This window comes from Mauremys reevesii, linkage group 2 (assembly GCF_016161935.1).
Source record: "Mauremys reevesii isolate NIE-2019 linkage group 2, ASM1616193v1, whole genome shotgun sequence".
Classification (NCBI taxonomy): Eukaryota; Metazoa; Chordata; order Testudines; family Geoemydidae; genus Mauremys; species Mauremys reevesii.
Window position 1 is genome coordinate 16,316,036 of NC_052624.1, and position 26,917 is coordinate 16,342,952.

Consider the following 26,917-nt stretch of genomic DNA (forward strand, 5'->3'; position numbering starts at 1 on the left):
TATCACATCGTTTTTCTCTTCTAAAATAAAATTTCAGAATAATTTTTACACTGACTAAACCTGGAGATTGCTCTTTTATTCCCAATGGTCCAGATTTTAACATCTCTAATTGCGGCGAATAGTCCCACACAAACTGATGGCTCTTACAAGGAGTGAGTAGGGTGTTACTTAATGTGAGTAAGACTAGCAGAATCTGGCCCTAATAATTTTGGCCCTGACTTTGCTCTTACATCACGCATTACTGGGTGCAGGGCTAATGAGAGAGGACAAAGAGGGGATAATTGTGCTGGGACCCTGAGCTCAAGGGGATCCCCAAAATGTCTAACATCAGTGCAAATAAAATCAAATAGGAGGGGGCGGGGCCGCAGCAAATATGACGCACCGGGATCCCAAATTTCTCTTGACAGGCTTGAAATTCTGTTGCCGTATTATGCAGGAGATAGGGCTTGATCATTATAATGGTCCCTTGTGGCCTTAAACTCCATGGATCTGCGATACACCAGTGTAAAACTGGTGTGTGGTCAGGCTCAGACTTGGAATTTAAGTGGTCTGTGTGTGTATTTGTTTCATATATGTATAAAGTTTGTGTGTGTGTATGGCAGTATAGCACTGAATCTGGCTAAAATGCTTACCAAAATATGAAACTCTGCCAAAGGAAATGTTATGAATAACTGCACATTTGAGTAAGAAATTACTTTAAATGTGAATAGCCAAGATTGATAATGTGAAACTTAAGTTTGTCTGTGAACTAGCTGAATGAATGGTATTTTCTTCTTGAGAGGTTCCTTATATGCTTATCAGACCATGAGTGTCTTCTGATTACCTTCTCCTGCATTATACCTAAGGTCTCCACGGATTCTCTGTTGCATGAGTGAGACTGTGCAACACTCCTTGTGGAGCTTTTTTGGTAGTCTCTTTTGGTACTTAATTGGCTTGTGATATCTGCTCTTCAGAGTCTTCCACCCCTCTGGCTACTCATGTCCAGCTGTCAGACAAGGGGATGCTTTCTTTGTTTGGCTTTTTGAGGATTGGTGTTGAGGTTTATTGTGGTAGGAGAGAATCCTCTGGGCCTTATCAGGGTGGTGGAGAACCTCTTTGAGCTGCGAAAAAATACCTGCATTAATGGCCTGATCCAGGTCTCATTGAACTCAACACAAGGACTTCCTTGGACTTTAATGGGAGCTGGAACAGAATAAATGCAGTAATTAAAAATTGTTAGAGTGAGGGTGGAAGAAGAGTTGTTTCATTTTCACAGCAGGGGAGTCAGAAGTGCTTCCCTTTATTGTTATTGCACTGTGCTTCTCTCACAGTCTGTGCAGTATATGTAGAATTATATATATTACTTTGTAATCAGTATTACTGCCGATAGTAAAGTTCTGTACTCTGCTCCTTCAGGCTAGATGGTAAGATTTCTCTGCGGGAAACCCTTTAGCAGCAGTGGACTCAGATGATTGCTACTGTCAAGGTTTTATTTGGAGATTGTATTCCCCCCTCCCCACCTATAGTTGATAAATTTGGTACCAATACCTGTAAAAGTGCTGCTGTCTTTACAATGCAATATATCCCAGTGGATTTCTTTAGATAGTCATCTCCTCTAGATTGGGATTATATCTTCCTCCATTGTGTATGCTTTCAGTCCTCTGATAGAAATAATTTGTGTATATATGTTTAGTGTTATCACAGACCTGCATATTTTGTATGTTTTTTGTTCTTCTCAGGAAAAGTGCTGGTGTTCCTGGACAGCCATTGTGAAGTGAATGAGATGTGGCTACAACCTCTGCTGACTCCAATCAGAGAAGACCGCAAGACAGTGGTGTGCCCTGTGATTGACATAATCAGCGCTGACACGCTTATCTACAGCTCTTCCCCAGTTGTGCGTGGAGGGTTCAACTGGGGTCTGCACTTTAAATGGGATCTTGTTCCTTTGTCAGAATTAGAAGGACCTGAGGGAGCCACTGCGCCAATCAAGTAAGATTTCTGCTGCCTGTTGGGAAGCAAGCTGACAATGATAAGTAACATGTGGTAAATAGAGACCAGCTCATAAATCTTTAAAAGCAGACTTACATTGCCAAGGGCCTGTCTGTCTCTTCATTTTTATTGAGTTAGTTTAAGAGAAAATTAAACTTTAACAACAGGAAAACGCTAGCTTTGCCTAATTTGCCTGCTTTTAAAGGGCAAGAAAAACACCTTTTTAGAGATTTATATAGCACCACATTTGCCATGGTGCTCTACGGACAGATAAGATGTGATCTGTGTGAAGAGTTTACAGGCTATTCTGTATTAAATATGTACTATCCAGTACCATAATATTAGAACTATGTATTGGGGTATGTTTGCCTTAATGATGGTTATTTTGATTATCAACTGTGCCATAGTGATATGCTGCGTATCCATCTGGCATGAGCTCTGGAACTTCCGAGGCCAAATGTTAACGAAATGCTAGCTTTGGAAAATTCTTTCATTTTTTTGTAACAAGAAGGCAAGTGTCGCGGTCAATGATAGAACTGTTGTACCAGTTTTACTCAAGAGCTTTCATGTCAAGATTCCGTTCTTTCCATTCAGATAGCTTTTAATTTTTTTTTTCTTTTAGATTAGCATTTATCTTGGCATAAAGCTTTCTACTTCATCATGCATGGATGCAAAAGCTGCCTCAAACCATTAGCCACGCCATCGAGCTTTGTGGTGAATGCGTTGAAATCATCTATCCTTCTATGGTCAACCCTTTGAGTCCGGCCTGAAGTGCTTCCCAGGGTCATGCTTCAAGGCAAAAGCCTGAGTAAAGATGAGCACTAGGACTTGGCAGCACTTTCTTGGATGTTTCTACCATACAATAGGTGTCTGGTGGCCTATCAGAAATAAACAGTAGCAGTCCAATTCCTTCTGGATGTGTCCATGTTATAAAATTGCCACCACCTTTGGAAACTTTGTCTTAGCAGAGAGGGCAGATATTCACTAGGCACTGAAGTAGAAAGGGCTTGTACAGAGAAATCCCTCCAAGAGCAAGGCTGAAGTTGGCAGAGCAATGTAGAGAAGCTGATATGTTGCATATGTTCTCTAGTTTAGAGGTCTTCAGTCTCTCGGGCTGTTAATACAGCACCGTTCATTGGCACTAGGTTGACTTCATAAAAAGGAAGCTTTAAGTTCATCAAAACAATTAAACTAATTTCTGGCAGAATGTTAGTGCTTTATTACATTTTATCGCTGGGATGGGCTCTGAAACCTGGCTGTGTGTTCTTATCCTCCTCTGCCCTTAGAATGTGAATTTAACAATGCTTCAAGCTGACATAAGCGGCTCCAACACTGGATTTTCTGCTGTGATTTGAAGACTGTGTGCATCAGGTTTTCCACATCAGGTTTTCCCATCACAAGGCTTGATCTAAGGAAGCCAAGAAACTTCTCATGTTGTTTCTTAATAAACTGGCTCAGCAATAATCTGTTTGGGAAAAGATCACTGCAGGTATTTCTGAAGTTAGAAGAAGACGACACATGGGAGAAAACTGGAGAAGATCCATCAAAGAGAATTTTAAATTAAGAACCTTGATTAGAGATAATCCACCATATGCCTGAAGATGTAGTCCTCTGTGTAGGCAGAGCTGCCACTGTCTTCCAAGGATTCTGGGATTGAGCCCAGAGAAAACGTTGATACCTAAATGGAGTCCCATTGTCTACGATGACAAAATTTCCTGAGTTTGAGCATGACTTTCCTATTTAGAGAAGCTCTCGCATTGCTTAAACAATATTCTACAAGTTGTTTTTTAAAATCTCTGAATATCACTTTCCACCTAATGGAAAGCTTTTTGTTTTGTCATCTATTTAGAACCTTCATAATCCAAATGTTCTGGATTCTTCTCTACCCAGATGTTAGAGGGACGAATCCTACAGCAGAAGACCATGTCAGAACAAACAGGGGAATCCAGACTTAGGGCTGCTTACCCTGGACACTTTTATTGCATTTTTACTGACTAGGATTGTGGAATGCCTGTGTCTAGCCACTGCCATATGGCATGTTTGCATGGACTGCTCTTCCCTCCCCGCCCCCCACACCTTACACTTTGCCAGGGCAATAGCAGACAGGGACTTCCTGCTTATAAAAAGAGGTATTGGTCATACAGGAGCAGTTTAGGATGTAGGTTGTAGAATAGTAACTAATATACAGATGTTTACAAAATATATTGCTATAGTAAAAATGCTACATAAGAGGCATTGCATAGAAGGGACAAAGAACTGGAAAACCTCCGGAGAGAACAAATACTCAACTGTAGAAGAGTTATAACAATTGGGGGATAACCTGATGATTTTATTAATGATGAAACATCAGTACTCCTGATTTTAAATTCAGCTTGTGAGACAAGATAAATAATTTAATTACACCCCATTAGGTTTATTGGGTTGTGTACTTTAAGCTTGATCCTTGTTTCACATAGAAAGGGGATTATTACTTCTTTCAGGTGATACCAGTAACTACAGTGTACACTGCAATGTATTATTTTTTTCTCCAGTCAGGTCAGGACCAGCCTATATTAGCCCTTTGTTCATGAGGGGGAGATACACAAACATTTTGATTTGTACACACATCACTGTACATTTGTACGTATAATGAACAAGTACATCCATACATTTCAGATTAAGAGCAACATAGTCAAGTAACCAGAAAATGTAGGTACTGCATCAGAGCTAAAGAGCCAAAAATATAATCTGACTGGATACTAGGCAGGGTTGCAGTGCACTTACGCTGATGATCTCATTGCAAAAGAGTAATTTGGCTTCTATGCAGCCAGCTATTTGTGTCTGAAGGAAGACTGAGGGCTTGTCTTCATAGCCCTGCATTTTGGACAACGGGCGTGTGGATGGCAGTGTGCACTAGCATACTGTGCTGTAACTCCCCCGTGTGGGTGCTGTGGGCACAAACTAAAAGTTACCTCGCTTGCATTAACTTAGTGCTATTTAAAGGTACACATCAAATAAATGTATGTTGTACAGTTCTATGTGATGGAACAGTGAGAGATCGCAGATCATATTTATACACTTTCCTTTAAAAATAAATACATTATAGGATCTTTTGAGACCTGATCTGATAACTTCAATCCTGCAGTCGTAGTCAATAGGGTCCAACCATCCGGATCCAGTAATAGGACTGGGGACTTGATGATTAAGCTAGAGTAACTTTTTTTATTAAAATGAGTGTGTAGACAATGGAATCTCATTTTTAACTTTTTCCTCTTCTAGGTCACCTACTATGGCAGGGGGCTTGTTTGCTATGGATAGAGAATACTTCAATGAACTTGGACAGTATGATAGTGGTATGGACATCTGGGGAGGAGAAAATCTAGAAATATCATTTCGGGTAATTGGTTTGTATTACAGTAGGTGCTTTACTTGTTCCCTTACCTGAGCAGAGATTCAGTAGCACTGGAATTGCTATTTGCATATTGAAGCTATATGGGGCCTTCATTTTCCTTTCAAAGGATGCTTTCAGCTTACAAAATAACACTCTGAAGTTTCTGACCCACTACTGTTACAACTAATTTGATTGTAACTGGAAGTTTAAAGTGGGGGAAAATGTTCTCCCTTTTGACTTTTATTCTATAGCATTTATCTTTACTAACTTTTACATTTTCCCCTTTTGTTTGTCTGGGTCTTTCACACGGCATATGGAGAGAGAGAGAGAGACGCTTAATATGGTTTATAAAACGACAAATTTGGCAGGAGGAGACATGGGCAGGTACACTGTGTGAAACGACGTTTAACTCAGTTTGTGAAATTGTCTCGACTTCAAGCTGCCAGATGCCCTTTTAATATAAACAGGTTTATTTATATAACATTTCTATAGGCTTATAGGGGCTTTACACACATGCTAGAATCCTCAGAGGAGCTTGAAACACAGTTTAGACAGGTACTGTACAAATTAGGGATCATGCAGAAGATTAGTCTCAGAGCTGTTGAAGAAAGATGGGCAGAAAGTTACTGTCAGCAGGTTCTACTGTAGTTGGTTCATTAGGCTTGTTTTACATTTATCTCCTCTTTGCTCACAGGGTAGAGATTTAAAAATAATTAAACTGTTCTGAACTTCTTTCAGACAAGTAGTAGTAGGCACCTTTGAGTTTATAAGGTATGTTGATTCAGTCTTTAGCTATGGACAAATATGAGGCAGGGACTTATTAAGGAAATGAGCACTGGCAAATGTTTCTTAGCCCCTGCTGCACAAAATAAAAATACTTCAAACAAATCTGTTTGCAAATTGAGTCGTGATAGGGACAAAGAACATAGGTCACATTTACAGGATGTCGAGCTGAACACTGGAAATCAGTGACTTTGAAAACAAATTTGGGGTTATGGTGGAAAACCAACTGAATTGGGGCTCGTGTGGTGATGCTGTGGCTACAGGCCTAACTCAATCCTTGGATGTATAAGAAGGAGCATATTGAGTAGAAGGAGGGAGGTGGTTACCGCTATACAGCATTGATGAAATTGTTACTGAAATACTGTGTCCAAGTACAGCATGCCTACTTGAAAAATTGGAAAGGATTCAGAATAGAGTTGTTAGAAGAATTTAGGGCCTGGAAAATCTGCTTTCCAGTGAGAGACTTAGGAAGCTCAATCTATTTATCTTATCCAAGAGGAGGTGAAGAGGTGATTTGATGAGTCTGTAAGTACCTACTTGGGAGAAGATTTCTGAGAGTCAAGGGCTCTTTAGTATAGCAGACAAACACATAACAAAATCCAGTGGCTGGAAGCTGAAGTTAGGAAAAACTCAGAACGGAAGCAAGATGCAAATCAAAAATTGGATATCTTTCTAAAACAGGTGTTTAGCTCAACTAGAAGTTACGGGCTTAATGCAGGAATTATTGGTTGACATTCTCTGGCCTGTGTTATGTAGGTCAGACTAGATCATCAATCTGGTCTTTTCTGGCCTTAAAATGCCTGAATTTTACTTACCAGAGAGAAGGTAAAGTAGGGCAAACATTTTAATTCCTGCACCCAAAAGGGATTACATGTCACACACATGTATATGTGTCTGCATACAGCACGTATGGAAAACCTGTTGCAAACAACCACTTATAGGACTTAGCAACGTTTGCTTAGCAGAGGTTGTTCTATTAAGGTGGAGAAAAAATGTACTTATTAAGTTTTTGGGGATACTCTGAAATGGACAGGAGAGATCATCATCCTGATTAGTCAGTCACACAGGTTACTGTGTGCACACATGTACGGTAGCAGTAGGGATGCTGAAGTCAAGGTTAAATAATTAACCTTATTAGTAATAATAAATAATAAATAAATAGTCCATTTTAATGCCTGGTCTACACTTAAAAGTTATACCAGTATGACTGTGAGAGGTGTGATTTTTTTTTTTAAACCAATTTATAGTTATACTTGTACAAGTCCTAGTGTGGACACAGTGATACTGGTATAAAGGTGCCCTACCTGTATGGGAATAGCTATACTGTTATAAAGCACTTCTATACCAGTATCACTATGTCCACGCTATCGGGGTTGGACCTGTATACTTAAGCCTTGTCTGCAGTACTGGGTTAACCTGTATTGTCACCTATAACTTTCTAAACTTTCGCTTTTGTCCTGAAATGTTCTATGTTTGGTCTTTTGTCTGAAAACTAAATATTGAAAGCTTGGAAAACTTTGTGGCTCTTTCTAATAGAAAGGAGAGTGGGAGAAAATATGCGATGTTTTTAAAAACTGCTTGCAACATTTTATTTTGAACAACCCTAAAAAGTGGCAGGGAGGTGATATAGGCAAATTGATATGAAAATTGCCTTTTTCAAAGAGTAAAGCCTTGCCTCTTTCCACCCATAGGAACTTGGTTTTGATTTGATGGAGAGATGAGCCTTTAAAAACTGAGTACTGAGCATACACAATCCTACCATAATTATTCCCTTATAAAAAAAAAAAAGTATTGAACTTTTTTTTTACTCTATAGTGAGGTGTCTTCTGCTTTCTTGTGGACAGATCTGGATGTGTGGAGGTAGACTTCTGATCATCCCTTGCTCCAGGGTAGGACACATATTCCGTAAAAGGCGCCCCTATGGCTCGCCGGGGGGGAAGGATACCATGGCACATAACTCTCTGCGCCTGGCACACGTGTGGATGGATGAATATAAGGTAAGACAAAAATTACAGAGTTTGAAAAAGTGTTAATTGAATTGTTCCTGTTTATGATAACACATACCTTCCATTGTCTAATGAGATACCATCTGTGCATGATTCTCACTCGTGATTCGGCTTCCTAGTGTGAGATACTCAGAAATTCCTAAATTCTATATGTCTTTTTGGCCTCTGAGGTCAGCATTAGGGACTAGAGGCATCAGCCAATCCCACTTCCTGTCCAAAAAGGACTTCACCTTCTGATTGTATGAGTACTCTACCTCAGTTCTGTGCCTTTTTTTCTTGTATCAGCTATGGAGTTTTCCAGATTGTTCTCTGAAACCTGCTAGGGTCTTTTGTTACAGCAGATTTAGGGATGGAAGGCATGTCTGAAGATATTTCCATGCTTATACATATAATAAAAGTGCCAAGATAATGATATTGACTGAAGCTGTAGTGGGATGAATGATATAGAAGAGAGACGTAGAAAGATTAGTGTAGATGGTCTGTTTTCCTCTGTTTTGTTCAGCAAAGAGTTCAACAGCAGCATTTAGTAAATAATTAAAATTACTATATGATAGAGCAGAAAAAGGGAAATAGTAAAAATTGCATTTTAATTTTTACATTCATGAGGAGTTGTAAATTATGTATTTATGCAATATGAGATACAAATATGCAATACAAAAAAAGCAAAATATCATAGTTACACTTTCAAGGATACGATGATGACTACACTGAATATCCCACTTCATTAATACTTTTATTGAAAAAAGGAACAGATACAATAATATACAGAATTATATATTTGATACAGAAAAGTCTAACCTAATTTATTCCTATGACAGTGTACAATTGCCCTGGATTCCATTTCACTATATACATGATATGCCTTGTGCTAGATTGTATTAGCCTTGCTCTTACAGCTTCTTTGTACCTGCTGCAGAAATTTCAGTGATATTAACTTTGCAGGCATCTTCATAATTAACAAGTATCTCAGTAATGATGGATATATAGTCTTAATTAGTGTCGGACAGAAGACCAGAAGATTAAAAATATCACTAGACTGTCATTCCAGACATCATTTAAAGTGCAGATTTACCCAGCGAAGTGTCAGGGTTCCATGCTTATTGTATCCTAAAGAATGCATATGAAATTAGCCTAGTCTACAGACAGTGTCTTTTCTGTTTTTACCTGAAAACTCAGTCTAGGATGTGAGAATCAACATGGGAATTTTCCTTTTCATACATCACCAGTAATAACGATTCTGCAGGCCATATTATCCCTAATATTGTGTAATCTCATTAGCTCTCATTGCACCTCTGTTGGGGTTGCACAGGTATAACTGAGGGCATAATTTAGCCTCTGAATCTTTATTACTAGGGATGAGGCAGGATAAGGACAGAACCCATCTTAATTCCAAGAGCCCAGATTAAAAGCCTGGCCCTGTAAATGCATGTGGATGTGAATATCTCCAGTCACATGAGTAGTCCTGTTGAAGTCAGTGAGACTCACCACATGAATAACATCATTCATATGCAAGAACAAGCCCTAAATTTGCATGTCTGGCAGTTAGACAATAAATCATTTTTTGACTTGTAAACCAAACACATTTGTTATGGAGATCATAGAGGCACAATAAACATTGACTCTAAAATGACATTATGGAATTTTGAAGGACTTAAAGGAGAGGAAGGTGATCAGGAACACTTAACATGGATTCACCAAGAACAAGTCATGCCTGACCAACCTGATTGCCTTCTGTGATGAGATAACTGGATCTGTGGCTATGGGAAAGTGGTGGACGTGATATACCTTGACTTTAGTAAAGTTTTGATATGGTCTCCCACAGTATTCTTGCCAGCAAGTTAAAAAAGTATGGGCTGGATGAATGGACTATACGGTGGATAGAAAACTGGCTAGGTCGTTGGGCTCAGTGGGTAGTGCTCAACGGCTTGATGTCTAGTTGGCAGCTGGTATCAAGCGAAGTGCCTCAGAGGTCTGTCCTGGGGCCAGTTTTTTCAACATCTTCATTAATGATTTGGATGATGGGATGGATCGCACCCTCAGCAAGTTAAGCTAGGGGGAGAGGTAGATATGCTGGAGGGTAGTACTAGGGTCCAGAATGACCTAGACAAATTGGAGGATTGGGCCAAAAGAAATTTGATGAGATTCAGCAAGGACGAATGCAGAGTCCTGCACTTAAGATAGTGGATGAGAAGCTGGATATGAGTCAGCAGTGTGCCTTTGTTGCCAAGAAGGCTAACGGCATATTGGGCTGCATTAATAGGAACATTGCCAGCATGTCGAGGAAAGTGATTATTCCCCTTTATTCGGCACTGGTGAGATCACATCTGGAGTATTGTGTCCAGTTTTGGGCCCCCCCACTACAGAAAGGATGTGGACAAATTGGAGAGAGTCCAGTGGAGGGCAACAAAAATGATCAGGGGGCTGTGGCACATGACTTACGAGGAGAGGCTGAGGGAACTGGGGTTATTTAGTCTGCAGAAGAGAAGAGTGAGGGGAGATTTGATAGCAGCCTTCAACTACCTGAAGGGGGGTTCCAAAGAGGATGGAGTTCGGCTGTTCTCAGTGGTGACAGAACAAGAAGCAATGGTCTCAAGTTGCAGTGGAGGAGGTCTAGGTTGTATATTAGGAAAACCTATTTCACTAGGAGGGTGGTGAAGCACTGGAATGGGTTACGTAGGGAGGTGGTGGAATCTCCATCCTTAGAAGTTTTTAAGCTTGACAAAGCCCTAGCTGGGATGATTTAGTTGGTGTTGGTCCTGCTTTGAGCAGGGGGTTGGACTAGATGACCTCTTGAGGTTTCTTCCAACCCTGGTGTTCTATGATTCTAATTCCAATTTTCAGAGAACTAATACTTTACGTCAGTGGTTAAATGGAACAGGTATGTAGTTTAATGCATTGGATTAATCACTGTTTAAAATTGGTACTAGAAATAATGTAAATAGTTCTGATTGGATATTTTCTCCTATTTCTTTTCTATCTAGGAACAGTATTTTGCTCTAAGACCTGAACTAAGGGCCAGGAATTATGGAAACATTACTGACCGTGTGGAGTTGAGGAAAAAAATGAACTGCAAGTCATTTAAATGGTATTTAGATAATATCTACCCAGAGATGCAAATATCTGGGCCCAATGCCAAAGCTCAGCAACCAGTTTTTATTAACAGAGGGCAAAAACGACCTAAAATACTGCGGCGTGGAAGGGTAAGACACTGTTCAACTTCTTTAGAAAATCCTTCGATTTCCCCCTGCTCTTTTTAGGTAGTTTTGAAACTTATTGTGATGGTGCACATAGAAGTAAGTACAGTAAATTGTTTTCACAGTAGGTGATTTGGTGTATGCTGTAATAAAAGTTAGTTTTGTCTTGAAAATGACAAATTTTGTATATTTATCCAGAGGTAAATTGGAAAAGGCCCCCTTATGTAAGCCAGGTTCTTTACAGATGGTACCGTACTGAAGCAATGTCTTTCCCTTTGTTGAGGCTTTTCAGCTTTAAAGTCTATGTAGGACACTTTCATGACTGACCATTGGTTCTGAGAGTAGATTTGGGTTGAGAAGAACCTACCCCGAGACTTTCACACTCTTTGTTTATCATGGATGTACAATGTAATTAGCTTTCCTCAGTCAATACTTTTATTCAACAGTTTTTTTGCAAAGATGGAAAGTCACATCTGACTGAAAATGCCTCTTGCCCTTTACCCATAAGGTGAGGCCAAGTGAGAAATCTTACTCTCAGATGTTCAGTGAAAGTATTTGAAGTATTAGTGGCAACCTAGCAATAAACACCACCAAGAAGGATATGGTGATAGACTTCTAAAATGGTGCATATCCATCTCTTACTAAGTAGACCTTGGTTTATGGATTTGTATGCAAGAATCACTGGAGTTGCACCTGCTTTCGCCAGTGCTGAATTTGGCCCAGTACAGTTTTTTTAAACTTTCCAAAAAAGCAGGAATGACTCCAGATTCCATAGAACATCTGTCAATCTTTCTGTGTGCAAGAGAGCTGGAGGAGACTCAAGTAATTCTTATTTTAGGTATGGACAAGTGGGAACCTCCCATTGATGATCATAAACCAATTTAATAAGTAATTTGGTTAATATATAAACATGCCCCCCACCCCACCCCAAAACAGGACAACGTAGCATAGTCTGCAATATTTAACAGTAAACTTTAAAAAATGGATGCAGCTGTTACAGTGTAGGGCCCCAATCCTGCAGGCTGTTGCATGCTGAACACAAGATTGGACATACTGGGTCAGACCAATGGTCCATCTAGCCCAGTATCTTGTCTTCTGACAGTGGCTGGTGCCATGTGCTTCAGAGGGAATGAACAGAGCAGGTGATCATCAAGTGAACACCTGTGCTCATGCAGAGTCCCTTTGAAATCACTAGGATTTCACTGTAGAAGGAGCTACAGCTGAGTCCAGCAGTGAAGCAGTTATAGAATATTTTCATATTCAGTTCAGTACCTGGTTGGACCACTGTATGTTTTAAAATGAAATGTCTGGCTTGTTCTAAATACAGCAGATGTACCAACCTGCCTTAGGCACTTTTCTTGTCGCTCTTTTTACCTTTGGAGGATGATAATGGCTTTTTGGTTACTCCCAGATGAAGGCTTAGCTGAAGGAATACTGTTGGTTTTGGATGAGGTTATTCAAGGCTTTTGAACATCTCAAAATGAAGTGAGGGACCTTCTCTGTAGCCAAGGATCTCCTTCCCTTCAGTTTAGAGGGTAGCCTTCTATGTCCTTTGAATAAACAGGGCAGTGTACTGCCAAATCTAAGTAAAGTCCTGCAGCTTGAGTCTTCGGGGTTTGATAAGTGTGCTCAATATTGTGTGGGTGGCTAGTCAGCTTTGGCTCTAATTCATGATATAAACTGATTCAAGAGGCCCGGGGAACAGAATGGTCAGCCAATATCACCAGTGTGCCAGACTCCTAAGGATTCAGAATAAATTACTCCAAATGCCACCTTTATAATATAAAAACTAATTTGGAAAGGAGCAGTGCTTGTTAGCCAACTGGGGAAGTATCATAAAAATGGTCAAATACTAGTGGTCCATGACTGATGACACACACGCATCATTTTAAAACCACGTAAGTTACATAATTTAAGGAGCTACTGGTGAGTGATTAACATTCAAAATTTGATCTTCCCTAAAGTCCTTGATTGAGAGGATTCTAAGGGATGTAATCTATTTGATTTAGATGTGTAGTGCAAATCAGCAAAGTGGTAGCAGTTATTTATGCTGCAGGGCATAGCATCTTAGGGCATCTGAAGAAGCAAATATTGCTGGGGGTGATGCTCAGAGAAAAATGGAATTTAGTTTGTTGTTGTGCTGCCTGATTATTTAGTGTCATGCTACAGAGTAGCTATTTCTTTCTGGATTTATGTATCTGTTAGCATTGTCTAGAGTGTTCATAGCAATGCCTTTTGGTTTTATAAATCTAAAGAATAATAAATATTGATTTTTTTTTCTTCAGAAATAGTCTAGTAATAAGACAAAAGCCGAAGTAACTGCATGCATTTATCCAAGGCAAAATTGGCTCATTTTTCAGGATGGCTCACTAGTCCAAGGCTGTGAAAGCTCGTCTACATTCAGCTCCAAAATGGAGATCAGCTTTTTTTTCTGTCGTTGATCATACTGAAGCCAGATAACCATAATAAAAGCCTTTGAGCATGCTGAGCTACTTCAGGGACCGCTGACCAAATGACCATCAGCAGAATTCAGGGTTGGGTAGGAGGGCACTCTTGTAAAACCAGGAGAGCAGCTGAGCAGCTACTAGGAGCTTCATAATTCATCACAGTAGTAGGCTTTCTTCAATATGCAGCCACATATTGAGTGTTTGATCCCAGTCTGGTCAAAACCCCCAAATTCCAGGTTATTCTACTTCAGGTTATAGTCAATGCATCGAAACTGGGCTGGGAGCTCAACTGAAAGACATGGGAAGTTTTACACTCTAAATTGAAACCCCACCATTGGTCTAATTAAGTTAACGTAGTTAAGACCAGGTAGATTTTCAATTCCTGAAGTTTTTGGAAATCAGGTGGCACAAAGTCACTTGCATTAAGTGAATCCAGCAGGGAAGGTGGTGGGGGCTGGAGGCAAAAGCATTTTGATGTTTTTGTAATTGCTGTGAATGCTAGAAAGAAAACCCATTAAATATCCGGAGTGAAAGTATGTCTGTGACCTCTGCTGTTCAGAGAAAGGATGGAGTTGGTGGGGAATAACTGAGTTACACAAACACAACAGGCAAAATTCTGTCATTTGTGCACACTACTTCCAAATCGCAGGGGGGGAACTTGTCAGATCTTGAAAATAAAATTAAAGTGTTTAAGTATATTTATACTAAAATATTAATTTAAAAAGCAGAATGTCCTATATGTGAAAAGGGAAGAAGGTGTTTCTTTGTGAGCATATGAGGAGTTTTAGGAAATACGGATTATTAGAAGACTTGCCAAATGTTCCTTCTGCTACTGCCTTTTAATGATGGTATAAATTAAGCATCATCATTTCCTTTCACAGCTTTATCACCTTCAAACCAACAAATGTCTGGTTGCCCAGGGTCACCCAAGTCAGAAAGGAGGACTAGTCATGGTTAGGGAGTGTGACTACAATGATCAAAACCAGGTAGGTGATCGATGTTGGCTTGCTGCCATTAATTCAAGTAAGGATTTTCCAGACTTTCCAAATTGCCAGCATGCTGTGCTGTTGAGAAGGAGCCTAATGCAGCACCTAATTTTAATGAAAAGGAGCCAGCTGCAAAGTACCTTTTTCTTCAGTGTGCAAGTGCTGACCGTGTAGATTGCAAATCCCATCATACCACACTCATGTGTGTGTCTACACTTAAAACTTTATAGTGGCACAGCTGCTTTATAGTAGACACCTGAGAGGCGGTGAGCTAGATGGACGGAAGATATCTCCATCGATCTACTGCTGTCTACACAGGGACTGGGGTTGGCTTAACGTCACTCAAGGGTGTGGATTTTTCACACTCCTGACCAACGTAATTAAAGTGACCTGATTTTTCTAGTGTAGACCAGGCCCTAGTCTTATGCGGAGCAGCCTGCTCTGGTCAACATGGAGCATCGGATGCCGAGAGCTGTTGTCTTTGTGGGTTGGTATTACTGTGAACTGCATATGGCTCATGGGCTCCACTTTGGTTACCCCTCGTGGAAAGGCTGACATTCCTTTGACTCTAAGGGCTGGTCTTCACTATCCACGCTGCTGCTGCAATTGATGTAGCAGGGATTGATTTAGCAGGTCTAGTGAAGACCCGCTAAATTGACGGCAGAGTGCTCTCTGGTTGACCCTGGTAGAAGAGTAAGGGAAGTCAACCGGAGAGCGCCTCCCATCAACGCAGTGCAGTGAAGACACCGGGGTAAGTCAACCTAAACTGCGTCATCTACGTGACTAGTATTGTAACTTAGGTCGACTTACCCCCATAGTGAAAACAAGCCCTAAGAGCTGCTACAGACAATCAGTTGTTAACTAGTTCTGGGGATTCACGATATGTATGTGCTGCTTCTTTGTCCACTGTCCTCCTTGCACTCTGCCTCTGTTCAGTTTGTTTTTAATTAAGACAAGTATTGCATTTTCTGGGTTTCTCGTTGTATGACAGCATTAGCACATTGTGACTTGGGGGTCTGGTAACTCTAGTTTTCTGAAAATCAGGCTCCTTTAAGGTTTCAAATGGTCACCGCAAAATTAAGGCACCTGCAATCACCAGTCAGTTTGGAAAACTTGGTGCTATTATTTATACGTTAGTTTAGGAAAGTACTGATGCCTTAAGACACTTAAGGAGCCTGGTGGGTTCACTGTGGAAGCAGTGCACGATGCCACCTACCGGAACCAGTGGCTTTAGAGCAGGGGTGGGCAAACTTTTTGGCCTGAGGGCCACATCTAGGTGGGGAAATTGCATGCAGGGCCATGACTGTAGAGCTGGGGCAGGGAGTTCGGGTGTGGGAGGGAGTGTGGAGTGCGGGATGGGGCTCAGGGCAGGGTGTTCGGGTGCAGGAGGGGGCGCAGAGTGCAGCAGGGGGCTCAGGGCAGGGGGGATGCGGGGTGTACAAGGGGGCTCAGGGCAGGGGGCTCAGGGAAGCGGTTTGGGTGCAGGAGGGGTTCGGGTTGCGGCCTCTGGCCCAGCGCCTCTTACCTGGAGCGGCTCTGGGGTGGCAGCGGGACTAAGGCAGGCGGGCTGCTGGAAGCGGCCGGCACCATGTCCCTCCAGCCCCTGGGGGAGGGGAGAGCTGAGGGCTCACGGCGCTTCCCTCACCTGTGGGTATCTCCCCCGAAGCTCCCATTGGCTGCAGTTCCCCATTCCAATAGGAGCTGTGGGGGGCGATGCCTGCAGGTGAGGGCAGTGCATGGAGCCCTCTGGCCGCCCAGGGAATGCAGAGATGTGGTTCCAGCCACTTCTGGGAGTGGCATGGATCCCCCAGTGCCACGGGGTGGCAATCCCATGGGCCATAGTTTGCCCACCCCTGCTTTAGAGCTTGGATCCCTGCTAGTCCTGTGAGACTTGTGGGGAGATGCCAGAGCTCTGAGGAGTGATCTACTGCAGCTTGTATCTTCAGAGAACAAGAGTGACAGGTAAGTAACTTTTTTTCTTTTTTTCTCAGTAACTCTTGTATTTCATCAAGTCGTTTTAACAAAGCAAGTGTGAGTTCCTTAGGGAGAAGCTATTAGCATCAGTAGCAAAAAAATGCTTTTGTTTTATTATGGTTTTGGAGTCAAGATTTTCCTCTGCGATTTATTTTATATCTTATAAAAAGCTAGCTGTCTTACTAATTGTCTGTGCAAATGCAGTGCTGAATCAGTTTACACATAACTATACCTCCCCGGCCACACAATAGCAGATCTTAAGGTGGCCATCCTGCAGCAAAAAAACTTCGGGACCAGGCTTCAAAGAGAAACTGCTGAGCTTCAGTTCATCTGCAAATTTGACACCATCAGCTCAGGATTAAACAAAGACTCTGAATGGCTTGCCAACTACAAAACCAGTTTCTCCTCTCTTGGTGTTCACACCTCAACTGCTAGAACAGGGCCTCATCCTCCCTGATTGAACTAACCTCGTTATCTCTAGCCTGCTTCTTGCTTGCTTATATATACCTGCCTCTGGAAATTTCCACTACTTGCATCCGATGAAGTGGGTATTCACCCACGAAAGCTCATGCTCCCAAACGTCTGTTAGTCTATAAGGTGCCACAAGACTCTTTGCTGCTTTTACAGATCCAGACTAACACAGCTAACCCTCTGATACATAACTATACGGTTATCTGAGCTGATAAACTGGGAAGCTGCATTTTTAAATTACATAATCTGAAGTGAAAGATTTGAAAAACATGACCTTTATGTGGATGTTGATCAGGAATAATAAATACGGTATCTGTACACTTTGGTCACTGTCTCCCTCTTATGATCTTAACATTGAGCTGCTAGAATTCCACACGGGGGAGGAGGGGAGACAGTTACCTCCCCCCATAATATAAGGCCTATTTACACCCCTTCACCTTAAATAATCTTATGCTATTCAGAAAGAAAGAGGCAGTGGTTAAGAAATTCAATCACTAGTAATTGTAACTTTCCCATTTTACCCTTCTCAGGCAACAGGTAGTTTTCCTATACTACCGGAGCTATAGCCCTTCCCTGGGCTACTTCCCCAAACGGCCCTTCCGTGGTACCGGACCACGCTTGTTCTCCTGGCTCTTTTACTGCCCACCTTCTTTCTCCCCGTCTTCCCACAACACGCCTTCTTACTGCCAGCTCCTACCAGCCGGCCTCTCTGAAGGGGCTTCCTATTAAACTAGTACCAGCGGGTTCTAAATGGGCTTCAGGTGATCTGATTAGCCTGTTTCCCTTGATGGCTTCTAATCAGTTCTTAATTGGTTCCAGGTGTCTTATGGAGTCTGCCTGACTTAATTGCTTCTAGCACCTTCCTGACTGCCCTGGGGTAGCCCCTATTCTGGTCACTCAAGAAACAGAAAACTATTCATCCAGTGTGTTTTCCTTTTACCAGGCTACTGCACCCAACTGGTCAGGGTCTGTCACAGCATTTTGTTTTTAAGTTTTTTCGCTGCAACCATGAGGGCTACTAATTTATTCCCCCTCCCCCCCGAGAAAAAAAAAAGAGGCAGGGGGATGAAATGATCACTTTATTCTCTGATTCTAGGAACTGAGGCTTTAAGAAAAATAACAAATATAGTGAGGCTACTGATAAAGTCAACAGAGTTGGCAACACTGTTAACCATTAAGTTAAGTTTTCTCTCTGATAATCAGCATCAGAGAATGGTAGAAAATAGTTTGAGCATTGATGTCCAGTAGTTTGCGCAATCCGAAATGAGAGGGAAGTTCCCCAATTTCACAGGGCTTGATGTGACATGCTGATGTAGTGTTGCATCATCCTGTAGTGATGGGATGCAGTAAGGGAAAGAAAATAGCACGCTGGTAAGGAGTACATGCTCTCAGGCAACCTGTAGCCAGTCAAGGAAGTGCATTTATGCAGAACTGTGTAATGCATATCCCTGCTGCTTCCCATTCCTATAAATTCCATCACTTAGGTTGGATTAGGATGGAGATTCTCATGGATAGGAAGGGGAAAAAAATGAAGCTCTGGAGTTTAGTCTCAAATTTTGAAAAAGCAGCTGTAATTTCAGGCATTTGAGAAGACGGGAGCCTTTCAAAAGGGTGAATTTACATAAAACATTACTGCTATTCAATGCCTTTTTCCCAGAGGGGAGAAAGAGCTGCTGGTGGAGGTCTCTCTTTACCCCCAAGAGGGGAAGTGTGGTGAAGGAACAGACCATGCTGTAGGTGAGGCTGATGGAGGAGTCTGAGCTCTTCTTCTGCCATCAGGTGCTGGTGCCATTCTACTTATTGGTGGGAAGGTGGAGAGCTTTGGGGGCTCCCTATGCATGTATCTGCTGTTGTCACTTCAGATTAAAATGCTTTGTGAGTCCTCACTTAGCTAGCCACAGATGATGGGAAGCCTTGGGGTACCAGTGTTTCCTCCAGCCAGACGAGGGGATCTGAGCTCCTCGTACTCTCCCTGTTATTGTTATGCTGTCGTGCTGCGTGTATCAGAAGTGGTGGCACTCTTCAGAGCTGACTGCATCATATGAGAAGCCAAGTGAGTACGTTACCAAAGCGGCTCCTGCTTTATCCAGGGACAGATTAGAAATTGATAACTTAAAGGTAAAAAACCACCAAACAAAAATCCCCTAATTATATAAGATCACAGGTCTCAAACAGAATATATTTGCAGTTTCCAACTGTCAAATTAGTTTTTACAAGATAAGGTGTATTTAGATAGCTGATACTGACCCACAAATAAACTCCACTGGGGCAGTCAGTCAGAAAGAATTACTGTACTCAGAAGTCTCTGCCTTATTTAAAAAAAACAACAAAAAACTTAACCCTGTGCTATCAAGGCTCATTCTGTATTTCAAAGGAGAAAATGGGGAGAGAGAAAGCAGGTGTTTTGCATAGTGTCTAATGGTTAAAGTGGGGTGTATGGGGGATACTAGGGAGAGGTAGTGCCTTTGTTGGAGGAACATGTCATGCTCCATAGGGAGTAGGTGTTCTTTGAGTGCTGTCCCTGTGGGTGCTCCACTCCAGGTGAGTCCTGGTGCCATTGATTGGAGATCTTCGGTAGCAGCGCCTGGTCGGGACGCACGTGCCAAGCTGCTGTCTCGCAGCATCGTTAGAGTCTCCCTGAGCCTGCGCGTCCCGCACCCCCCTCAGTTCCTTCTCAACCGTCCTCGGCTGAAGACGGAACTTGGGGCAGGGCTCACCTCTTCCCTGATTACTGCAGGAAATAAGTAGAGAAAAATAGAAATATTTAGCTAGCCAGTTCTCCCTTTCCTTTAGCATAGTTTGTTAGTTCCCCCCCCCCCCAAAAAAAAACAAAAATATCCCCTCAAGTTAGTCTCTTGTTGAGACATCCCCGGCCGCTCATACTTTCCTGATGCCGGGGTCGCCAGGCTTTAAGAAATGTGGCTCCTGCAAGGAGTCTGTGGGGCACTCACTCTGCGTTAAATGCCTTGGTGAGACACATGTCTGTGTGAAGTGTCTCCACTGCACCAACTTAAAAACTAGAGCTCGCCGTGACAGAGACTTGCGGCTAAAAATGCTTCTCATGGAGAAAGCTCTGCAGCTGCCTACAGAGAAGGGTAGTAAACCCTCTCCCTCATGTTCCCCTACCAAGTCAGAACCGACCGGGAGCCCGGCTTCACCCTCTCACGCGAAGAGGCAGGAAGCCCTAATGACTCCAGTCAGAGACACTTAAAAGGGTAAAGGATCTCCTGCAAGGTCTTTACCCGTGGTGCTGTCAGTGCTGAGAACAGGCAACTCTGACCACCCCAGCACTTCAGCAGCAACTCATGCGGGGCGCAAAAGCAGGGACCCGACTTCCTGCAGCGGGAAGCTCTCCTCGGCACCAGTCCTGCCGGCACTGACAATGGACCCGGTGCCTGCAACGTGTTCTACCACGGTGCCATTGGCTATCTGCCTGCCACTCCCGGAGCAGATTCGGACCCCCTGCAGGGCTCTCACAAACATCTCATGGCTACTACAAAAGTGAAACTAAAATCATTCTGGGCTGCCGCTCACACTTCTCGCTCTGAAGCACACCAGCCTAGGGAGCAGCAACAATTCCTGCATCAGCAGGATATCTCTGTGGTCCCTGAGCCTGACTCTCCGCTCCTTGACACGGAGCACTCAGAACAATTTTGAAGTGCTGGTCAGGGGTCTGTGCGACCACCCCTTGACTCCGCCGCCCATTTGCCCATTTCGCTACCACCTCCAGGCTTTCCACCATGTCTGGCAACGGATCACGCAGGACCGCTGGGTCCTGGAAATAGTTCAGTCAGGTTACTCCATCCCTTTCTTATCTTCCCTGCCCACCCTTTCCCCTTCCCCGTCCCTCTTCAGGGACCCCTCTCACGAGCATCTTCTCCACCTAGGTGCAGTCGAACATGTGCCAACACAAGATCCGGGAAAAGGGTTCTACTCCCACTACTTTCTAACCCAAAAGAAAGGCGGGGGGTAGAGACCTATATTAGACCTACGCCGACTGAACAAGTTTGTACTTATACAAAAATGCAAGATGGTCACATTGGGCACAGTAATACCCGTGCTGGAACAAGGGGACTGGTTCACAGCCCTCGACCTACAAGACGCCTGTTTCCATATATCCATTCATCTGGCACACAGACGCTTTCTGCGATTCACACTCTGACATGACCACTTTCAATACAGGGTACTTCCATTCAGTCTCGCCACAGCACCGCGGGTGTTCTCCAAGACCCTAGCCGTAGTTGTAGTCCACCCCCGCAAACACGGGATTATACTTTTCGTCTGCTTAGACGACTGCCTTATCAAAGCCAGCTCCTACGACGAGATGTTAAAAGCGACAACTTTACCATCTCCCTGTTCCACAGCCTAGGCCTGCAAATAAATTTCCAGAAATCCACCCTAATACTTACACAGCAGATAGAGTTCATTGGAGCTGACCTGGACTCTATTTGAAGCAGAGCCTGACTTCCACACAACAGATTCCTCACTATTATGCATCTCATACACACAGTCTCTGTTCGCCCCAGAATACAGGCACGGACCTGCCTTCAGCTTCTTGGTCACATGGCAGCCACCACCTTTGTGGTCAAATATGCCAGGTTGCACACGAGATGCCTTCAGGGTTGGCTCAACTCCAACTATAAACCCAGCAGACACAGTTTCTACATCACATTAACTCCACCACTGAACGTATTGGTCCCTCTACATTGGTGGACAAAACCAGAGAACCTGTGCACGGGTGTTCCCTTCCATCCACACACCTCTGTACTCATGCTTACCACGGACACTTCCCTGATAGGTTGGGGAGCATACCTAGGTGACCACAAGGTACGAGATCGCTGTTCCCTAGCAGAGATGCAGCTGCACATCAATCTTCTAGAACTCAGAGCCGTCAGGTACGCTTGCCTTCACTTACTTCCCCCCATGAAGAACAAGTCTATCCGAGTTCTGATGGACAATATAGCATGTCTGTTTTACATCAACAGGCAGGGAGGAGCACGATCTCCCTCCCTGTGCACAGAAGCCATCCGACTATGGAATTGGTGCATACAACATCACATAGAAATCACTGCTTCCTACCTGCCTGGTGTCACAACACTACCGCCGACACATGGAACCAGTTCAAATGTGATTTTTGACACAGCGAAATCAGTGCTGGGGCCAAAGGAAAAGGGTACACCAAGATTGGTTTGAGAACCATGAGGACATTTTCAAACTCCTAAGTGGCAAGCATAAAGCATTTGTTGAATGGCAGAATTAACTCACTTCCACCTCAAAGAAAGGTAGATTTAAGTACCTACAGAACAAGGCAGTCTCTCAAAGCAGTCTACGGACCATCTAAATCTGGCACAGCCCCATTGATGTCAGCAGATGGCACAACCCTCATCAAAGACAAGAGGGAATTGTACAGAGATGGGCTGAACGCTTCAATAGTCTACTCAATAGACCATCCACAGTCAATCGGCATGTCCTTGATCATATACCCAAGAAACCCCTCAAAGAGGATTTTGAGTCCCTCCATCAGTTGAGGAAGTTATGAAAGCCATAAAACAACTGAACTCTGGCAAAGCTTCCGGAAAGGATGGTATTCCAGCAGAACTGTATAAAGTAGCAGGCCCCAAGGCCATCGAGGTGCCTCATGACATCTTGAGTAGCATTTGGGAGGAAGAAGAAATGCCACAAGACTTCAAAGATACTATTATTGTATTACTGTTAAAAAACTAAGGCAGCAAAACTGACTGCAGAAACTAGAGAGGCATTGCTTTCCTCTGTGCAGGAGGGAAAATACTAGCTTGCATTCTATGGAACATATTGCAAACATGTCTGAGAAGAATCTGCCAGAAATGTAGTGTGGTTTCAGACCAGTTTGTAGTACTATGGACCTGATCTTTGTTGTAAGGCAGGTCCAGGAAAAATGTTTAGAGCAGAATATGGATCTGTAAGCAGTTTTCATCGATTTGACCAAAGCTTTGATATGGTCAACAGGGAGCATCTATGGGCTATTCTGCATAAACTTGGCTGCCTAAGAAGGGTCATACAAATCATCTGTCTGTTCCATGACCACATGACAGTGCAAGTACTTGCCAGTGGTGACTTTTCTCATGCGTTCAAAATCTCGAATGGAGTGAAGCAAGGCTGCGTACTTGCTCCAGTGCTGTTCAACTTGTTTTTTGCCTGTGTCCTAAGCCATGGTACAAGGGACTTGGATCAGGGGCTATACATCTGGTACTGACTGGGTTCCCTCTTTGATCTTCAAAGACTCAATGTTCAGACCAAGATGCTGGAGAGACGTCTCATCGAGGCACTTTCTGCAGATGATTGCACCATGATGGTCCATATACATGATGACCTTCAGGTCATCCTTGATAGATTTTTCTGAAGCATCCCAGCTCTTTGACCCACCATCCGTCTTGGAAATAGAGGTCTTGTTCCAACCAGCACCTCATTCCAATGCCTCAATGCCAGCCATCTTCATCCAAGGCACACAGATGAAAAATGTGGGTCAGTTCAAGTATTTGGGCAGCACCATCTCAAGTGATAGTTTCCTTGATAAGGAAATTTCCTCCAAAATTAGTAAAGCCAGCCAGGCCCTCGGCCAACTTCGAACAAAAGTCCTTAACCAACACAACATTTAATCTCTCCACCAAATTGAAGATCCTATAGTGCAGTGGTTCTAACATCTCTCCTGTATGGATCTGAGATGTGGACTCTTCATAGATAGGGTGACCAGATGTCCCGTTTTTAAAGGAACAGTCCTGAATTTAAGCCCTCCTGCAGGTGTCCTGACTTTTTCTTAAAAACGGGCAAATTGTCCCGTATTTTCTGCTCCTCCCCTCCCATCAGTACTGGCGGTCCTGCTGCTGGCCAAATCCTTGCTCACCAACTGCCCGCCCACTAGTGGTGAGTGGCGGGGTAGGGTCCAGTGACAGACGATGTGGGTTAGTGTGCAAAGCTGGTGGCAGGGCAAAGCTGCAGCCTGTGTGGCTGGCTGCTACCCCCTGCTGGTCCCTCAGCGCAGCCCCCGCTGCACACTAGCTCTCAGCCAGCAGGGCCCTGCCCCGTTTCTGACTGGCACTGGCTGTGAGCTGCAGTGGCTGATGAGTGTGGGTATGCGCCAGGCGGCAGCCACATCGTGTTGCCTCTGCTGCCTACCCATTGGCCCGTTATGTACTCCCCCTCTCGCTGTCCTCTCCCTGCTTTGCCCTTTCACCCCCTGCTGCACCTCCATCACCTCCCAGCGCTGTGCGGAGAACCAGCCCCTGGTCGGAGTGCTCAGCTCGCCAACAGCCCGGCTGGCAGGCTCCTTCCTTCTCCCTCTGCCTTTGGCTGGGCCGGCGCCTCGGAAAAGTCCAAGACCCTCCGGCTCAAGGCGCTGGCCAGGAGGAGCTGAGCCCTGCATGTGCCAAAGCCCCGCACAGCACTGGCACAGGGGAATGTCTCTGCCCCCCAGCTAAGCTCTGCGGTGGTGGTTGGGAAGTGATTGCCATCCTGTTCGCACCCCAAACCTGTAGGCTCCACAGCACCCTCTTCCCCTGCCCTGGGTCCTACCCCCAGGGAGTATGGGGCTGCTCTGTTCCCTCCCCTCCTGAGCTACCTCTCTGGCTGGGTTTACTGAAGCCCCTTCAGTCAGGTTCCCTGGGCCCTGGTGCACAATGCATCCTTAGGGCTTACCCCCTTCCTGCCCGCACTGTAGCTGGGGGACTGGAGGTGACTGGGTTATGTCGGTGGCCAGCAGCAGCCTGGAGGTGTTAGCTGCCTTTTGATACTGTGCGTGCAGGAAGAGACACAGGAGCTGCTTTCAGCCCTGTGGTGGGGGAAGAGATGAGCTCTGCAAGGACACGGGCCAGGTCATCCTTTTCTCGCCCCCTCCTCCCCTGTGGCTGGAAGCAGCTCCCGTCACTTCCCTCCCGCACAGTATCGAAAGGCAGCTGTTGGCCACATTCTGGTGTGAACCCTGGCACAAATCTGGGGAGGGGGAACATGTGACCCTGCCTGCTGTCCCTCCACGTGTTGTCTTAGGAAGACGTGGTCCCAGGTACCAGGAGAGGCGGGTCCGTCCTGGGGACTCAGCCAGGCATGAAGAGCACCAGGCGGGGGGGGAAGAGAGAGAGAGAGAGAGTGAGTGTGTGTGTCCGTCCTGTCCCTGTGTGAACCCTAAAGTCTTTAAAGATCAGAAGGTAAATTAAATCCAACTACGCAGTATTTCTTTTTAACAGGGGCTCAGTCAACTTGGTGTTAATTTGAATGTTTGTAGTGCATAGTTCTGATTGATTGCTGTTGAACTTGTATTGTTGAACTCGCTTGCATACGAGTAATTTTTCCAGGCGTCCCGTATTCAGCAGAGGGAAATATGTTCACCCTAACTAAAGGTGCTAGCAACCACATGGAACCTTAGTCCTTTTCTACAGTCTCTCTTCCTGAGCAGGCCCTGGTTTACCAGCTGCAAAGAGTCCTCAGCAAGGGAGACACTAAGAACTTCCCTGAAGAAAGAAAGCCGTCCTACAGCATTCAGCAAATCTGACAAGCCATTAAAAACAAGTTCAAGGGGGTGGGAGGAATTCTGCCTAACCACAGCCAAGGACTAGATTACCTTTGACAATATGAGCAATCTTTAATTGCAGTCCAACTGTTTTCTTTGATTTCATCCTAAACAGTCAGCTAATTTCCCTGCGTTTATTATGGGTACATAGGATACCCTCAGCATGGAGGAGAATGGAGCATGTGAGTGAGTAGTTATCACAACATATAGCAGGGGTAGGCAACCTATGGCACATGTACCGAAGGTGGCACGCAAGCTGTTTTTCAGTGGCACTCACACTGCCCGGGTCCTGGCCACCGGTCCGGGGAGCTCTGCATTTTGATTTAATTTTAAATGAAGCTTCTTAAACATTTTAAAAACCTTATTTACTTTACATACATACATAATAGTTTAGTTATATATTATAGACTTATGGAAAAAGACCTTCTAAAAATGTTAAAATGTATTACCGGCACGCGAAACCTTCAATTAGAGGGAATAAATGAAGACTCGGCACAGCACTTCTGAAAGGTTACCGACCCCTGGCATATAGCTTGGGCTACTGGTGTGCTGAGTCAGCTCCTTGTACTCGCCTGTCTGCCTGGGTTCAGCTGTTGCCTCTTGTCCAATGCTAAGATTGTGAGCCCTCTGGGGCAAGGAGTGCCTTTTTGTGTTTGTACAGTACCTAGCACACAATGGGGTCCTGGTCCTTGAGGGGGTTTCCTAGGTGCTGTAGTAATGTAAGTAATCTCTCTAGAGGGCAGCAATTACAGATATTGTAAACAGCATCCTCTTCTCCAGCACTAGCTGGGATGGAGCTCCACTCTTAGAAACAGAAATGTTCCAGCGCTCGCTCTCTCAAGCGAAGGGACAGTGCAATCATCGACGTGAGGAGAAGACAAGGTAAAGGTGCCCTGTGCACTGAAAGTTAGAATGGAGGGATAGACCTGGCATAGACACCTGGCTTGAGCATGCATCCAAACGGTCGTTTAAGAATGTGAACAGAAAATTCCCAACTCTCTGCCTTGTCAAGCTCCTACCAGAAACTAGCGGCCGTAGAAGATTTGTTTCCTGTGCAGTGGTTCTCAGTGTGAGCTTTTAATGAGTAGCCCTGTGAGGCTGTAACAATGAGCTACGATACCTGTAACAGCCAGTCTTCACAGACAGACTAATCTAATGATATTAAACGTGAAGACTTTA

General features: G+C 43.9%; 1 protein-coding gene across 6 annotated transcripts in view; it reads left to right on the forward strand.

Annotated features, from left to right (window-relative positions):
• GALNT11 (polypeptide N-acetylgalactosaminyltransferase 11) overlaps positions 1-26,917 on the forward strand; it is an 81,645-nt gene that overhangs the window by 43,007 nt on the left and 11,721 nt on the right. For 4 of the 6 annotated variants that reach the window (XM_039524520.1, XM_039524519.1, XM_039524521.1 and 1 more), the window contains 5 exons: positions 1,719-1,968; positions 5,227-5,344; positions 7,966-8,118; positions 11,109-11,327; positions 14,650-14,754. In XM_039524520.1, coding sequence (XP_039380454.1) covers positions 1,719-1,968; positions 5,227-5,344; positions 7,966-8,118; positions 11,109-11,327; positions 14,650-14,754 — 845 coding nt within the window. Of the gene's footprint in view, positions 1-1,718; positions 1,969-3,817; positions 4,098-5,226; positions 5,345-5,657; positions 5,723-7,965; positions 8,119-11,108; positions 11,328-14,649; positions 14,755-26,917 lie in introns of those variants that run through there. The other 2 variants (XR_005594066.1, XR_005594067.1) reach the window with 2 other exon arrangements.